The following is an 18,597-nucleotide window of genomic DNA, read 5'->3' on the forward strand; positions in this document are numbered from 1 at the left end:
GAGAGAGACAGAGAAGAGAGAGGAGAGAGAGACAGGAAGGGGGGAGAGAGAAAGAGTCAGAGAGATAGAGAAGAGAGAGACAGAGATGGAGAGAGAAGAGAGAGACAGAGAGACAAGAGAGAGTGGGGAGAGGGAGACAGAGACACAATGAGAGAGAGAGAGAGAGAAATCCCTCACCAGGAGCTACAGACATCAATGAAATCTCAAGTATGGTTTCCTCTTCAAAATAAATAAATAGATCATCTTTGCCAGATTGACCAGTAAGAAGTGTTGTTTTAATTTGCATTGTTCTCATTGATGATCAGAAGCATTTTCAATAAGGTAGTAGAAAATTTGCATTTGTCATTTTGAAAGCTGTTCATTACCTTTAATTTTGGATGTCAGATTTTTATCAGAGGTAGTTGCAAAGGTCGTTTCCCCTAATCTATCATTACTTGTCTTCTCACTGCATTGATTTTGTGCGTGTGTGCAAGTTTTTCATTTTTGTGCAATCTAAATGGCCTGTTTTGTCTTTCATAACCACTTCTTTCTGTTTCCTAATCATGAATTCTTCCTCTAAACAAAACTATGAAAGACACCATCTTCCATTCTTCTATAATATTCTTATGGCATGAATTTTATATTTAGATCACTTATCCATTTGGAATTTATTGTGATAATAATGTTAAATTAAACCTGTTTATCTCAGCACCAAATGTCAAGCAACTCAAAGTGAAGGAGAGAAATAAAAGAAAGTGGAATATTCACGTTGCAATGAGCATTCTTTACTTTCATGGGTGCAGATGTTAGTAAATTGTGTTGACATCTTTTTGACCCACTCATTTTCTCCCATCTTAGTCAGTGAAAAGTCAAAGATTTATCATGCCTCTTTTATCCCATTCTTTCTGAGTAGAATAACAGATGGGTGAGGAAGGTTCCAACAAAAAACCAGCACTGTTTTAATGCCTCTGATTTGAAAGACGGCATGACTGTCAACTCAAAATTGTAGATTTCAAAGGCTATTTATGCCAACATATTTCTAAAGGATTTATCACATCTTTAAATCAATTACTTACACACAGCTGGAGATTTTGGTTTTTCTTATTTAATATACCTAAACCGAACAGCAAAATTATAATAACATCTTCCCTGAGAGTCTTTATTTTTTCCCCCTTGAGTTCTGTTAGTTAGAAGCTAATGTTTTTTAGAATATATGCACAAATGTCAAATAGGAAATAGCCTCTCGGTTGATGTATTACATCCTCAATTATCCATTATGGAGATTTTTTTCCCCTATGACCAGGGTTTTTTCCCCCTTCTGTTTTGATTTTTGTATTGGATCTGTGATTTTACTGGTTTAGGGATTTCTCTGCTTAAGAAACTCCTACAAATGTAGATCAGAACCTGTTCCAATATTTATAATCTTTCAGGATTGCTACAAATGAGTAGCCTGAGGAGATATAGCTAATATTTATCGAAGGCTAAATTTGAACCCATATCTCCCTTAATTAATCCTCTCAGCTCTTCACTTCCTTGGGGTCCTCTTACCATCCTGAGAGGTAAGTGTTTGACGTGGCTCCCTATGCCTAGCTATCTCTAGCCATTGCACCTCCAACCATTTTCTTCCCATAGGCCTTCGAGTTATTGAATTCTCCCGACCAATGGATCTTGCCAAGTGACCTACTTTTTTACCTCCACTTTATAGCTGTGGAACAGTAATCAGATAATTAGACATACCAATCACCCCCTACAGCTCTACTCACTGTTCCTGGGCCTTCCCCCAGGCCAAAACAACTTCCCCTAACCACTCCCTGGGTTTTCTCTCCCTACTGAAACATGAGCTCCTTGAGGGCAGGAGCTACTTCCCTTTTATATTTGTATGAGGTCCAACCCTTAGTTTGATACATAGTTTAAATTTTTATTATATGTTTTTACGTTCATGAATTCATTTCTTACTTCTAAATCCAGTTTTCTATCTACTATACCAATGCTGCATATCATAGCCTAGTTGTAATTAATTTAAAATTAACTTATTGTTCCCCAGAAATATAACTGGATAGAGATTAATTTTCCTTTTATTTATTTTTAGCTAAATACATATGATCAGTTAAATGAAGTTATCATTCCTAGAGTGACAGCCCAATATGACAGATGCTAGGCATGGCTGACCTTAGAGTCAGGAAAGATTTGTGTTTGACTCTCTGCCACTCACACATATGAGCTCTGTGTGACCATAGGAAAACTGCCTACCCTCTAAGATTTTATTTATAAATACACATGTACACATATGTTATAGATAAATCGCCAGTCTGCATTTAGTGGAGGGAATTTCCATACTATTAAAATCTCAGGCCAACAGAACAAAAAAAGTCTCCTACAAAACTGAAAAGTTAGGTTTGAGTTAGGGCCCAGCAACAGACTGTAAGTTTGGCTTCTCAACACATTTATACCTAAATTAAGAAGCTCATCACCAGGTTGACTATATGTGAAGAATTTTTTTATCCATAGCAACTTTCCTAAGGTACAGAGGAGTGGTTATTCCTACCTAGAGAAGAAAGACTCATAAAACAAAAACATGAATCTTTGATGGGAGTGAAATAAGTATGTCTCTCGCTATATTATGTGACTTTGGCACCAAAGTGCCCTTTCTGAGTCTCAGTTTCACCATCTGCAAAATGGGAGTTGGACTACATGTAGTCCAAGTTCCTTTCCAGGTCTAAATCTATAATCATGCCTTTTATGTAGCTTTGCATTGTTGATCTGTTGAGCATACAAGGAGAAAAGGTAAAAAGTACAAAAGTTAATTATGCCATAAAATTGATAAACGTGCCATGTGAAACCAAGTGGTATAATGGATTAATCCTCTCAGCTCGGCACCTCCCTGGGGTCCTTTTACCATCTTGATAGGTAAGTGTATGATATGGCTATACCTATACCTAGCTAGAAGAACTTGGAGTCAGGATCTGAGTTCAAATCTTGCCTCAGATTCTCTCTAGCTGTGTGACCTGGAGCAAGTCACTTCATCACTCAACTGATGAACATTGATTGAGCTTTGGCCGTGTGCCTACTATGTGCCAGGTACTGAGATGCAAAGAGAAGTAAAAAATAATCCCTGCCCTCGAGAAGCTTACAATCTAATGAGGGGAAACAACATAAAATATACGCAAAGCGGGTTATATACCGGATAAACAGGGAATGATAGAGGGAAGACACTGGAATTAAGAGGAGTTGGGGAAGACCTTGTAAAAGGTGCAATTGGGGGGCGGCTAGGTGGCACAGTGAATAGAGCACCGGCCCTGGAGTTCAAATCCAGCCTCAGACACTTAACACAAAAACTAGCCGTGTGACCTTGGGCAAGTCACTTAACCCCAACTGCCCTCCAAAAAGCAAAAAAAAAAAAAAAGATGGGATTTTAGATGGGACTTAAAGGAGGCCCAGGAAAGTCAGTAGGTGGAGTTGAGGAGGGAGAGCATTCCAGGCATGGCAGATGGCCAGAGAAAATGCCCAGAGCTGAGAGATGGGCGGTTTTGTTTGTGGAACAGACTGGGGATCAGTGCCACTAGACTGAAGAGTATAGGTTGGGGAATAAGGTATAAGAAGCCTGGAAAGGTAGAAGGGCTAGGTTATAAGGATTTTGAATGTCAGAGAATTTTGTATTTGCACCTGGAGGCAAGGGAAAGCCATTGGAGTTTATTGAGTATTGGAGTGACACATTTGGATCTTTGTTTTAGGAAAATTAACTTAGTGACCAAATGGAGAAAGGGGAGGGGTACAGAAAGATAGTGAGGAATGTAGGATGAATCCCAGGCTGTGAGCCTGAGGAACTGTGAGGAAGGTGTTGCCCTCTACAGTAGTAATAGGGAAGGTAGGAGGCAGGGAGGGTTTTGGGGAAAAGATGAGTTCTCTTTTGGACATGTTTAGTTTAAGATGTCTGCTGAATATCCAGTTGAGATGTCTGAAAGATGGCTGGAGAGTCGAGATCCAGAAGTCAGCAGAGAGTCAGGAGATTTTTTGGGGGGGAAGGCAATTGGAGTTAAGTGACTTGCCTAAGGTCACATGGCTAGTAAGTGTTAAATATCTGAGTCTGGATTTGAACTCAGGTCCCCCTGACTCCAGGGCTGGTGCTCTGTTCACTTTGCCACCTAGCTGCCCCTGAGTCAATAGATTTTAAGAACCACCAGCATAGAGATGGTAATTAAATTCATGGGACAGGATGAGATCTCTCTCTATCTCAGTTGTTCTTTGGTCATTTCAGTCATGTCTGACTTTTCTGACCCCATTTAGGGTTTTCTTGGCAGAGATATTGAAGTGGTTTCCTTCTCCAGCTCATTTTACAGATAAGGAATCTGAGGCAGGTAGGGTTAAGTGACTTGCCCAGGGTCACACAGCTAAAACGTGTCTGAGGTCAGATTTGAACTCATGAAGATGAATATTCCTGATTGCAAACCCAGGGCTCTATCTAGCAGCACCTCTTGCTAAAGTATCAAGGATCAATCCCCTATAGGGAATTATATCATTCATTTGGTACTTAATCCAAACCCAACCTTATGGCATCTCTCTCTTTCAGTTCCTGTTGCTTTACTTTTGTTTTAACTTTTTACATCTTACCTCTATAACTAATAAGATCAGCTTACATTTACATAGTGCTTTACAGCTGACAAAAGTCTTTTCAACCATATTATAAATTCCTGGAGTGTGGGGGACCCCTGTATTGTCCTTTATAGCACTCCTCCTCCTCCCCTCACCCCCAGCAATGACTAGAACTTTCTAGGCACCTTGGGGTTGACCCTTCGCAGCTTGGGGAATGTTCTTTCTGTAAAACTAAAGGGCCTCCTCTAATCACCGAACCAGAAAATGCAAGTTGGAAAGGACCTTAGGATTCAGCCATCTTCCCAGGCAGGCCTTCTTTTCACTTCTTTCTGCAAGCCTCCTGACCAGCTCCTATAGGCATACATTTAGAAAAGGGAAAAAAAGATTTTAAAAATATACTAAACAGATGAGCAAATGAAGATTGTATAATATGCTTCTTTCAACAACCAGAAAATTTTGTGACATTAGAAAAATCATCTCTTGAAAAAAAAACCAGTAAAACTTTGCCAAAAAAGAAGAAATTCTTCCATTTATTTACCAGGACCCTCCAACACACACATGCACCCATCCCCCAATCAGATACAAAAGAAAGTGACAGAACCATTGAATTTACTTACTTTGAACCTTAGACAAAAACCTTGTGGACTCAACAGAAATTTCTTTCCAAGACTCCTGGTAACACTGTCACAAACAGAAAGATCTGGAAGGATTCTATTCTGAACCCTACCATCAATGCCAATGTGTTCCCAGCTAAAAACTAGAATTGTCGATTTGTTTCCGTTAGGGGGAAAAAAGAGGTTAAAAGGCTACATTTTAAATATTAATGGGTCTCTGGAAGTTGCTTTTTGGAATTAATTCACTAAGTCCCCCCAAGTAGGTCCAAAATACAATGAATCCCCAGCTATTGTATTTCAATTGTATCCCAATATTCCCAGATATTGTATAACCTATGGGTGGTTTGAATACTACATTTTTTTTGGTGAGATTAGTTTAGTCTATTTTCTAGCTATCTCAGTCATTAAACCAAATAAACTTCATTTTCATAGGCTGAACATTAAAGGCAGAGCTATAACTAGGAATTTTATGCATAGAGCAAGAGGAGATAAGGGAAGGGGGAAAGGAGCAAAATACACAGGGGATATCTCATCTGGAGTGTATAAAATAAAAGGAGAGAACTATACTTTGAGATACCTTTAGATTTCTAAAGTTGCTATTGGAGTGGAAGAAGTGTTGGGGACCTGGAATACAGTGACTCCAGGACAAAAGCATACTCCAGGATGAAGTAAAGAATGGAGCCTCAAAGGAATGGACTTCTCTGGGATATGTAACTTGGCAGAGGAAATACGCCCAGGATGGTACCACTGGCATTCTAAATTTCAGTGACCTGGACCTAGGGCAAAGCCCCTATCATACTGTTTTAGTTATAGCTCTGATTGAATGACAGGTATTTTTCAGACACTTAATAATGTGTGACCCCAGGGCAAGTCACTTAACCCTGTTTTCCTCAGTTTCTTCATCGGTAAAATGAGCTAGAGAAGGAAATGGCAAATCACTCCAGTATCTTTACCAAGATATCCAAATGATGTCATCAAGAGTCAGACACAACTGAACAAGAATTTTTCATGCCTGTGAATATCAATAGGAATTATAAATGAAGAGATTGAGCTAAATGTTCCCCAAGATCCCTTCCAGCTCTAAATCCTTGGGATAAGGTCAGAAAGACTGATTATAAATGCTTCCAATTGATCAGATAACTTCTGTGAGCCCTCACTAAAATCCTCACCCAAAGCCTAAAGGAAGAGAGATGACCCTGGGTTCTGGAAGCTTATGATCACATACTTTGAGGAAGTCCTACCAACCTGGGAAGGTCTTGAATGGCAAAGACCTGATGACTATCTTACCAGGGCCAACCTAAATGAATTTGCATAAGTTCATCACCACAAAGTTGGCCAATGGGTAAAGAACTTTCTTGGACACAGCAACTCATTTCATAGTCCACTAGGGGATGAAGAAGTTGTCCTGGGGAAAGAAAACTCTCTAACACCCCTTTGTCCCATGAATAAACTCTCCCATCCTACAAATTCAAGTTCTTTAGGTGACATTTAAACAGATTAAGATAATATACAGTATCGTATAGAGAAACTTCAACCAATGCAGGTCAACACCTTTTCTTACAGCTTAGAATCTTGGAGAGTTGCTTAGGACATTGAGAGAAAAGATAAATGATTTGCCCAGGGTCACCCAGCCAGTAGGAACTGCAGAGCAGACATGAACCCAGGCTTTCCAGGCTTCAAGGTCATATCTCTCTGCTAGGATACATCTCATTGTTAGGGATTATGTTTTGTTATTCAGTCGTTTCAAGTGTGTCTGACTCTTCATAACTCCATTTGGGATTTTCTTGACAAAGCTACCGGAGTGATTTGCCATTTCCTTCTCTAGTTCATTTTAAGATGAGAAAGCTAAGGGAAACAGGGTTAAGTGACTTACCCAAGGTCATACAACTAGTAAGTGTCTGAGGTGGGATTTGAACTCAGAAAGATGAGTCTTCCTGACTCCAGGGCTTGCACTCCATCCATTTTGCCACCTAACTGTCCCTTGAATTACGTTAGTATATGTTAGTATGCATATGGCTATACAATGTCTTGCTAGCTAATCAAAATATTACAAATATACAATCCTTTTTTTTAAATTGCTGCAATTCTATCATTGCTGTTTCAAAGTTTAATGTAATTCTATCGAATATTAACAATATGATTCCTTCCCCCTTGCTTCTACTTCCAAAAAAAGAATTATACAGTATTCTTTTTTTACAAATCAAATTTGCATAGCACTTAGTTTTCCAAATGTGTTCATGTATCTGATCTCACATTTCCTAACCAAAATAATAATAACAATAAAAAAGTTTACTCTTACATACTGCTTTTGCTGACAAAGCAATTTACATATGACTCTCAAAAGCAACCCTGTAAACCAGGCTGGGTCAGAATTATTCCTATTTGTGGGATGAGGTCTGGTGGTTCCTGTGTTTTCTCCTCTATAGATGGATAACTGTCTCTAACTAAAAACTGAGGCCTGGGGCCTTAAGGGGTTAAGGAATCTTGCCCTGGCCAACTGAGCTGGTATAACGCAGATTGTGAACTCAGGTCCTTCTGAGTTTTCTCCTCTAACATTACTTACCATCTATTCTACTCTGAATGTATCTCATATGTACCAGTTTCTTTACATGTTGTCTTTCCCATTGGAATGCAAGGTCCTTGAGGTTGGTGACTATTTTTGTCTTTATATACCTTTATACCCTTCTCTCTCTGTGTGTCTCTGTCTCTCTTCCTCCTCTCTCTGTCTCTCTCTCTGTCTCTCTCTCTCTCTCTCTGTCTCTCTCTCTCTCTCTCTCTCTCTCTCTCTCTCTCTCTCTCTCTCTCTCTCTCTCTCTCTCTCTCTCTCTCTCTCTCTCTCTCTCTCTCTCTCTCTCTCTCTCTCTCTCTCTCTGTCTCTCTGTCTCTCTCTCTCACACACACACACACACACACACACACACACTGCTTAATAATAAAATGTTACTTAAGAACTATTCACCACAATGACACAACAAGCACACCGATATCCGCCTCCTGACAAAGGGAATGGACTGAAGATGCAGAATGAGATTTTTTGGATATGATCAGTGAGTGAATTTGTTTTGCCTGACTTCATATTTTTGTTAGTAGGGGTTTTCCCCTCCACAAATTGGGGGAGGGAGGAGATCAGAGGGAGAGAAAATAGAGTTTTGTTCATTGAAAAAATAAAATTTTTTAATAATAACAAATGCCTGCTAACTGACACCAAGAGTGGCCCTCTAACCACCACACCACACTCCCTCCCCCCCCTCCCCGTTTTAGACATATGAAAACAACAGCTCAGAGATGGCAAGCAGCTTGCCTAAAAACTTATTGGCCACCAGGCTTTGGAGTTTGCATTCCCCTCAGTACCTAGCGCAGTGTCTTGCAGGGGTGATTGGAAAATGTTATATGCATGTTACAGATAAAAAAAAAAGTCTCAGAATCATTTGACCAAGGTCAGACTGACTAGCTTGCAAATGTCCACGATAGCCCTAAATTGCAATCCCAAATCACACAGTTTCTTCAGAAAAGATTAGTTACTTCTTTATACACTCCCTACAATTCATCTCCAGGGATCTATCTGGCTAAAACGAAAATTGTTTTTGCCCAAAGGGAAATGACTGTACCCTCTTCTCTATTCCTAATACTGCGCTCGCTAGCCAACACTTTTACTTTCCCTTTTCTGGAGGGCAGTTGGGGAGAAGGGAGGAAAAGGGGAGCAAAAATAATACCAAAATACAGGATAAAACAGCATCCTCCCTCCCCCTCCACAAGGCTAAGTGTTATCATCACCAGCAGATAACTTACTATGTATCTGAATTAGGCTTTATGGTAACAAAAGAGAAGAGCTATGATGTAGGCAAAAGAGGCGTTGCAGAAATGCGTAGTAGACATTTGGAATCAAAGGTCCTGCGTTTGAATCTTGCCTCTTTTATTACCTTGTGACCCTGGGCAAATCACGTCAACTCTCTGGGACTCGGTTTCCTCTTAGGTCAGAAATGAGGAGGTTAAGCAAGAGAACTTTCTCAGGTCCTTCCCAACTCTAAATCTAAGCGGTAATCACAATAGCTCAGTTATGTAGGACTTGAGAGTTTACAAAGCAACAGCTATGTGAAGCAGGTGTAGACTGTTTCAAACGAGAGAATGACCTGATCACAAGTTTAGCAAACGCCAGGACAGGGATTGGAAGTTGAATCCCATTCCGTCGACGCTGCCCCTACCTAGGGAGACAAAGTTGTACGAGACTCAAAAGTTTTCGCTGAAATCTCCTCACAGAGCAAAGAGCAAACCTCAACTTGAACAGAAGGCACGCGGGGGAGTCTTCCCGGGAAAGCCTTCCTACCCCCTTAGATGCTCACAATTGAGGTCAAATTAAAAGGCGTACATAAATTAAAAGGGCAAAACCTCTGCTCCCGGGCTCAGAGCCCCATCCCCACCTGTCCAGTGGCAGAAGGGGCCTGCTCCAAGCCCGGTCCCAGGGGCCCTACCCGAGCTGCGAGGGAGCAGAAGTTACGGGGAAAGGGGCCAAAGGGCGCAGCATAGCACGCCCCACTGGAGGGCAGCTGGCCGCCTGAGACTGCTGGGACCGTAGGACTGGACAGCGGGGTCTGGTGGCTCGGAGAGCCGCAGGGACCCGGAGAGGAGGGCGGCGGGAGGGGAGTGGGCGGGCAGCCCCTCCCTGGGATGACGTTCCTCCAGCCCTGGGGCTCCGCAGCAGATCTATCTGCTCTTGGCCTCCTCGTCCCTCCCCGCCGGGGCCGAAAGGACGGCGGCGCCTCCCGGAGTTTCCTGTCCGTCGGGTTCTCTCCAGCCCGCAGCCGGCCGGGCTGCAGCCCGGGTAACAGGGGGGCAGGCTCCCTCCCCCCTTAGAGCGATGCCGGGCAGCAGAAGGGAGCCAGGTCGGAGTCCTGGGTAGCAGGAGAAGTAGGGAAGAGAGAAGGGAAGGAAGGGTTTGGAGAAGAGGCTCCAGGCGACAAGAACAGCGATGGAGCCGGGGCCAGTGGACGCCTGGGACCCGTACCGCCGCCCGGCGCGCCGTACGCAGTGGCTGGTGAGCGCCCTAGCCCATCACTACCGTCTAGACCGAGGCGTGGAAAATGAGATCGTAGTGCTGGCCACCGGGCTGGACCAGTACCTGCAGGAGGTCTTCCACCACCTGGACTGCAAAGGAGACGGCCGCCTGCCCGGGGAGGACTTTCGTGTGCTGTGCAGGGTGCTGGGGCTACAGCCTGGGGCTGATCTAGGCACTGAGGGGGCATGCAGCGAGGAAGAGCAGGACGAAGAGGAGCGCGCCGCGCTCTGGGACGACCTGGCCCCGGAGCTCACCTTCCGCCAATTCCACGCCCGCCTCTGTGGCTACTTCAGCACCCGAGCTGGGGCAAGGGAGGGTCCAGAGGGGAGCCGGCTACCGGTTGGGCCGGAGAGTGAACACATCGAGACCCAGATCCGGCTGCGCAGCCCCCTGCGCCGGCGCCGGGAGCGGCCCGGGGCGTCTGCTGTCCCGGCTGCGTCCGGGCGCACGAGGAGCTCCCCTCCCGCCACAGTGGCCGCCACGGGCTCTTCGGGCTGCTCGCGGGAGTGCTACGAGGAGGTAGTGGCCCTGGAGCAGGCGGAAGACCGGGTTGCCAAGCTGGAGGAGGAGAACGCCAGCCTTCGGGAGCTAGTGGAGGACATGAGAGCCGCCCTCCAGAGCAGCGACGCACGCTGCCTGGCGCTGCAGGTGAGGGGGCTGAGCCTGAGGGTACAGGGAGAAAGGGAAGCCGGTACAATGCACCTCGGCCCTAACAGCTTTTACTAGATAGGCCCACGCTGCCAAGGGTTAGACTACCCCCGAGGTAGACTGCCCCCGAGGACTGACATTGTTTATCTCTCTGGCATCAGAATCCTGGTGCGCTGGGAGAAAAAAAAAATAGCATTCGATTTAGAGACCGGCAGAACCCGAACCTAAACCCAACCCTAATACTACTGAGCTGTCTGGCCCAGGGTAAGTCCCTTAACTTCTCTGGCCTTCAATTTCCTTGTCTAGAAAATGGATATAATAATAGCTACCGCTGACAATCTCATAGAGTTTATGAGTATCAGGGCATAGGAAAGTGCTTTGGAAGCTCGCTGTACAGTCATCTGAAGGAGTCATTGTTATCAGCCAGGGAAAGAACGACAGACAGCGTGTTGTAGTGGAGGGTGATCTGCTTTTTGAACCAGAACGACCTGGGTTCAAATACCTCCCCTGACACATACTAGCAGCGTGTCACTGGGCAAACCACCTCCTCTCTACCCACAGTGACTGGCACATACTGAGCGCTTAATAAATGGTTCCTTCCTCTCCGTGCCCCCAGGAAACTCTCTTAAGACTATAAATCGCCAAGAAAGATATCCTTACCCCAGGGAGTTTTTGAGTGGCAGCTAAATCCGAACCTGCCCCTCTGCAGATTCCTCATATTTGAACCTGATCCATGGTGTGCATGGTCCCTCCAAGGACGCAGCTCTCAGCCCGTCTAATTTTCTTTGTTTCCATTAGTATCCTTACAATGTCGAGAGAACTAGAGGAAGGTCCTTTTTCTTCCCTGTCTCTTCCTCCCCTCCACTCCCCTCCCCAGCGCCCAGAGTGGACCTGATTTCTGAAAGACACATACACAAGAGTTGCCCAAGATGGGGAGGCAAGGATGGATTGGTTACCAACTGCACCCTTGAAGGGATACCCACATAGATAAGATCACAAATCCATTAAAGTATTGAAATATATAACATATAATATATATAAATAAATGAAATATATAATATATAATAATTACATATAATATATCTGTTGGCGTGTTCTATTTGGTTTGAGGGGTTTGCTTTGATGCTTACATCAACCTAACCCTTAACTACTAGTCAGTTTTCCCATGCAAAAGATGATCAATGGCCCCACCCCCATCCCTCCTGCCATAACTGCCTGAGAGGAGCTGTCCTCTCTAAACATTTTCTGATTCACACTTTTCCTGGGAATTGGAGAATTAAATATTTTGACTTTTCATCCTTGCTCCTGCTGGGCGGCATATTGCACATGGATATCGTGAGCAGGAATTCTGCACACCTGCAGATTGGCTAGCAGAAGCATTTGTGGGATCAGAGAGCCAAACAGTTAAGAATTCCCAAGGTAGGGCCTCTGCCAGCTCTGAGGGCAGTGCCTGGCACCAGGTAGAGTCCTTTGTTGAGTTAAGAGAAATTTTTGATGAGATGGGAGTTTAAGTTCAAGTACAAAATAATTAAATGATGTCAACATGACCCAGCTTTTCATCCCTACCATGTAATTGGAATGGTGTTTCAGCCAGAGAATTGCTGAAGTCCTATGCCCAGATTTTAGGCCAGAAATTGCTCCTTCTGAGGACTGCATGTGCTGAAAGAAGAGGTCAGTATGTCTAGCAATGCTGAAATCCATGGAGCTCATATTTCATACAAAGCCAGAACTGCAGCCCAGGCTCACCACAGCTCTCTGTAAAAGTGGCTCATTAAATCTTTGTGATCAAAGCAAGCTAAGAACAAGTTGTTTGTTTCACTGATCTGTAACTTCTCTTGTAGAATGTCAAAAGTGACCCATAGAAACCATCTAAACCAAATTTGTGGTTTTACAGATGAGGAAATTGGGGTCTAAAGAGGAGAATAATGTAATTCGCATTTGTATAGTGCTTTAAGATTTGCCGGGCTTTTTAAAAGTGCTCTCCTTGGAGCCCCATCATCGTTCCATGTCAGATACTTCAGGAATTACTTATTATTATCTCCACTTTACACTTGAGGAAACTGACGATCTGATAAGTTAAGTGACATGCATTCTCTGCTCACGTAATTCTCTGAATCAGAAGTGAGAGTGAACCCTAGGTCTTAATCTAGGACTAGCATTCAATGGGAAATATGGGGCTGACTCCCATGGTACATGAATGCTGCATATTTGGAAGTATTCACCCTAGTGCTGGGCTTAACAGACTGGTTTTTAAAACACAGCTTTAAATGGATCAGGAATTTTCTTAAACTTACTCACACTTCTGAGTTGACAGATGATGTAAATAAGCCACCTAACTATAAAATAACATCATTTTTTAGATCCAACTGGGAAATATTTCTTAGAATACACAGGATTGTGTTGTGTTTTTTTTTTCAGCTGAGTGCCAGAAATTTAACTGAAGTCTCCAAGAAAGTACTTGTGGTTTTTAATGTCTTTTGTGTGTTGGTCTGAAATCTGATCTAAGACAAATGCCCCCATTGGGTCCCTTTCCTGCTAGTAACTTAGATGATACTGCATTTATCCAGAGACTCAACATTAAAACTTGTCTTTCCCTTGCCCCTAATTCAAAAGCTTAAGCTGGGGTGCCAGGCAATTCTAACTATACATATTACAACCTATATCTTTATCTCCCCTAGCACTTAGCCTGGCACATCAGTAAACATTTGTGGAATAACTGGATGAACCAAGTTCTATAGCCTTTCATAATGCCATTTAGTGGTAGATAAGTTTTATTTTGACACAACAGACACTTCCCACAAAACACCCAAACAAGCCCCTTTGCAAAGTATGTTCGCACAGACAAAAACAGCTTGTTAATTGCTTACAGGAAAAAAAGGGACATATTTTGACAGTACAATATTAACACTGTTATTTCATCATTATTGTTTCCTCTCAATGCTGATTTCATTTATATTGTTTCTATGGGCTTTTTGCTCCTACTAGAGAGAAGGAAGGTTTTAGGTGATAATAATAATATTTATAGAGGACATTATGAGGTGTTTTCCTCACAATTCAACCTCAAGATAAGTAGTACCAGTATTAATGTCTCCATTTTACATATGAGGAAACTGAGGTTAAGAGTGGGTAAGTGAATTACCCAAGGTTATGCTGACTAATAAGCAGCAGGTTTGGAAAATGAATCCAGATCTTCTCAGGCCATTTCTCCTTTGAGCAAACTGAATAATATAGGACCTTAAAGGTTGGAGAACTGAGAAAAAGGAGTGGATTCCTAGGGACACAGTATTTCTAGCTGAAGGGATTCTTAAAGGTTATCTAACACAGAGGTTTCCATTTAGCAGTCCTTGTACCCTTTGGGAAATTAATGGTCCAAAAGGTTTGAGCTAAGAATTCTTTAATGTCACTTTAAGTAGTAAATAATCATTTAAAATATCATGGATTTTATATTAAATTACCCTGATGCTCATAACATATTTTATTGTCATTGTTGCTGTTTTTGTTGTTATTGAATAGGGTTTGAATAACTTCAAAAATACAATGAGAACCCCTGATCTAGTCTATTCATGCTTTCATTTTATAGATGAGGAATTGGAAGCCTAGAGAGGCCAGTTGACTTTGTCTGAAGTTACCTGGGCAGTAGACAACAGAGATACAATTCAAATTTAGGACCAATTCTGGATTTAGCAGGGACAAGATCACTAGTTTCAAGTAATTGATAGGCTGTTACAAGGAGAAGTCAATAGCTTGATTGGTCCCAAGGGTCACAAAAGTAACAAATAGCAGGGCTAGAATTTGAACCCAGGCCCAAAGTATCTCAGGATGATCAGTCAATCAAAAAGTATTTCTTCATAGGTATTATGCTAAATAGCATGAGAGATATAACAGATCTGGTCCCTGCCCACAAGGAGTTTGCTGTCTATTTCATAGATATTAATTTTCTTTCCCTAATTAGAGAGTAATTAAGTGCAAAAATGTGTGTCACTTACTGTGGAGTTAGTTCTTTTTGAGTTCAGATCTGGGAGAGATTAGCAAGGGCTGGAGTGATCAGGGAAGGTTCCATTCAAGTTGGCAGAGGGTAAGAAATTGACCTATGCTTTGAAAGATGGGTAGGATTTCTATAAAAGACGGCAGGATATTTCTGTTCTTCTTACATCTTATTCCTGTCCATATATTCTGCTATCCAGTGACACAGATCTCCTTGCTCTTCCTTGAACACAAAACTTTCTTGACTCTGAATGTTTTCAATGGCTGTCCCTCCCAGGAACTCTCTCTTCATCTCCTCCTCTTCCTCCTCCTCCTCCTCCTCCTGGCTTCTCTGGTCTCCTTCAAGTCTCAGCTAAAGTCCCACCCTCTGCAAGAAGCCTATCCCAGTCCTTCTCCATCTTGGTGCCTTCCCTCTGAGATGACCTCCAGCTTATCCTGTATATGTCTTGTAGGTATGTAATTGTTTGCATGTTGTCTCCCCCATTAGATGATGAGTTTCATGATAGAAAGGATTGTTGTTTGCCTTTCTGTGTATTCTCAGCCCTTAGTACAGTGCCTGGCACATAGTAGGCACTTAATAAATATTTATTGACCTACATATGTGTGTATAGTTATGTATGTGTGTAGATGTATATGTGTATATATGTATACATATAGATACACACATACATACATACATGTATCAGATAGGGGAAATTGCCCAAGGAAAGGGACAGGGGTGAGAATGAGTTTGCTATTTCTAAGCAAAATAATTCTAAATTCTTTTTTACTTTTAATTTTTAAAATAAGCATATATGGCATAGCATTTTTCATATTATGACAGTCTCTAGCACATGGTAATATCTGACCACTGGACCCAGATGGCTCCAGAGGAGAAAGTGAGGCTGATGACTTCACCCAGCCCTTCCTCCCTCACTTAAATCCAATTCACTTGCATGTCATGGAGTCACTTCTCTGATGTCATGGTCCTCTTCAAGAACAAAGGACAAACAGCAACAAGCGAGCAAGCAACTTAATAAATGCTTTTCCATTAATTCATTCATTCATGATACAGAATAAGGAGAGGCATCTCATAATCAGACAGTGGTAGGATATTACTATGAAAAAGCTGGTGATCTTTACCCTACGAATTCAACAATTTAATTTATGCTTGCTAAGTGCCTGATGTGTTCATGGCTTTGAGCTAGGTACTGGAGACAGTAAACAAAAAGCAGCCCCTACCCTCATGGAGGTTACATTCTGCAGTTACATTATGTGACAGTGAAAAGAGGCAGAGTGTGAGGGTGCAGTTCAGGGGAGATGAAGGTGATGGTGGTGGTGTGCACAGCATACTGACAAGATGCTAGGAGGTGGCATGAAAGTCTGTTTCCAAGAAAAAAAAAAAAGAAAATGAATTTTGTTCTTATGGAGTCTTTTGAGTGTAACAATATATCCCTTTAGAGAATTAAAAGATGCTTAAAAGAGCCTTAACTAAGCAGGGTGACCAGGCCTTTGTCCCAGGATATCAAAATTCAGAGTGGTGACTATGCTTACTGTCAAGGTAGTACTTTGTTAGTAAGAATAATTAGTTAAGGGGCGGCCAGGTGGCTCAGCGAGTAAGAGCACCGGCTCCAGTGTTGGGACGACCTGGAGATCGAATCCCGGGCTCAGACACAGCACCACACCCAGAAATAACTGGCCGTGTAACCTTGAGCAAGTTACTTAACCCCGATTGCTTAAAAAAAAAAAAAGAATAATTAGTTAAAATAGGAAGGTACCCAGTAGAACACTTTCTCCCCACACTATCCTGCCTCCGACAAGCTCCCTCCCAGATGCACACTCCCCCTCCTCTTCCAGTCTATACAGCAAAGAAGTCTTATAGTGTCCCAGGGTCTCTGTCTCCTCCTCACCATGGAGCTGTGTCTCCCCACCCAGACTGAATTTGCCATAAAAAGCTATTCTATAAGGCATGTTTTTGTGCTGTGTGCTCCAACAACAACCACAACAATGGTAAGCTATGGCTGTCTTGTTATCTTTACTTCCTGTGAATAAAATGTCTTCAACCAGTGGTTCAATCAGCTGTCCCAGGTTCAGTCAAAGCAGCCATCCAAGAAGATAGTCTGCGAATTTTTTTCTGAATCAAGCAGGTGCCTTGGACAGGGCACTTAGCCAACTGAACAGTAACTTAGCCAAGGAAGGAGTACTGGCCTGGAAGTCAAAGAAGCTAGTCTAAAGTCCTAGCACCATCACATATTTGTTCTAGGAACCTGGGTCAGTTTCTGATCCATTCTGGACCTCCATTTCCTCATCTGTAAAATTACAGGATGATTCACTTCCTGGAGAGTCCTTTTCCACTATAGAGGAAATGGAAAGAGTCTTGAGCTTGGAGGGCCTGGGTTCAAATCCCAGCTCTGCCACTGGGCAAGTCACTTAACCTCATTTGGAAAATGAGATGGTTGGACAAGATGAACCCATCTATCTCATAGGGTTGTTGGGAGGATCGAATGGAATAATATATGTAAAGTGACATTGTCAGTTGGAAAGATGTCAAATTTTATGGAGTAGAGGCTGAAAGTACCACTGGAGTGGAAAAGGAGGAGGGTGAGAGGAAGGGTTAAAACTCCAATGTGAAACCCAGAAGCTTTTTATCTTCCTCTCTCGCCCCTGGTAGGTGGGACTCTGGAAGAGCCATGCCAGTCACAAGCAAGATGGCAGCTGCTTTCCTGGGACCAGGATGCTACCGAGCCATGGGAGCCCCCAGCCCAGCAAAGGCGTACAGAGCGTGCTAAAGGAAGTGGAGCTGATCCGGAGCTCCAGGGATGGTCAGATCGAAGAGGCTATTCAGGTCAATCAGGAATTGGCTAAGGAGTTGAGGCAGTGCCAGGAGGCCCTGGCAGCCTCTGAGGACTGCAACCGCCATCTGAAGAAGGAGCAGGCAGAAATGAGGAAAAAAGTGGAGGAAGCCAGGCAGGCAGTGCTGAGCGGCCTGGGGAAAGTGAGAGAGCTGGAAGCCCAAGCCACCCAAGTACTGCATCTACAGATGTGCGTCCAGCAGCTGGAATTAGAGCTACAGTATTACAGGTACAGTCTGGGGATAAACTGGCAGGGCAAGCCTGCTATACAAGGGACAGGGCTGGGTGCAGGGAAACAGATATGACTTACAACACTGTTCTCCAGTCTAATAGTTGGGAAAGACTTCATTTTAGGCAAGTACCTGCAGCAGAGGCTTGTAGTGAGTAGGCATATGAAGTGTGTGCCCAACCCTGGAGTCTTATTAAGAACACTGGCTGTTGTCATCAGGGCTTGTCCTGGGAAGCAACTACTTTGTATATAGTCAGCAAGTCAACAAGCATTTGTTAGTTTCTTACTATGTGCCAGGACCTGTGCTAAGTGCTAGGCTTAAAAAGAAAGGTTAAAGCATGGCCCCTGAACTCAAGGAGCTTAGAACAAAATCTATCTATCTATCTATCTATCTATCTATCTATCTATCTATCTATCTATCTATCTATCTATCTATCTATCTATCTGTCTGTCTGTCTGTCTGTCTGTCTGTCTGTCTGTCTGTCTGTCTATCTATCCATCCATCTATCTATCCATTCATCCATCCATCTATCCATCCATCTGTCCATTCATCCATCCAACTATCCATCCATCCATCCATCTATCTATCCATTCATCCATCCATCCATCTATCCATCCATCTATCTGTCCATTCATCCATCCAACTATCCATCCATCCATACATCTAAC

General features: G+C 43.0%; 1 protein-coding gene across 1 annotated transcript in view; it reads left to right on the forward strand.

Moving 5' to 3' along the window:
* The first annotated feature begins 9,896 nt into the window (after positions 1-9,896).
* The window catches only part of EFCC1 (EF-hand and coiled-coil domain containing 1), an 80,294-nt gene continuing 71,593 nt past the window's right edge, over positions 9,897-18,597 (forward strand). Inside the window, exons 1-2 of the mRNA XM_069083781.1 lie at positions 9,897-10,884; positions 17,519-17,928. Of these exons, the coding sequence (XP_068939882.1) occupies positions 10,150-10,884; positions 17,519-17,928 (1,145 nt within the window). The 5' untranslated portion in view covers positions 9,897-10,149. The remainder of the gene's footprint in view (positions 10,885-17,518; positions 17,929-18,597) is intronic.

Source organism: Petaurus breviceps, unplaced genomic scaffold, assembly GCF_028583685.1.
Source record: "Petaurus breviceps papuanus isolate PSGF00001 unplaced genomic scaffold, PetGlider_PUasm1.0 174, whole genome shotgun sequence".
NCBI lineage: Eukaryota > Metazoa > Chordata > Mammalia > Diprotodontia > Petauridae > Petaurus > Petaurus breviceps.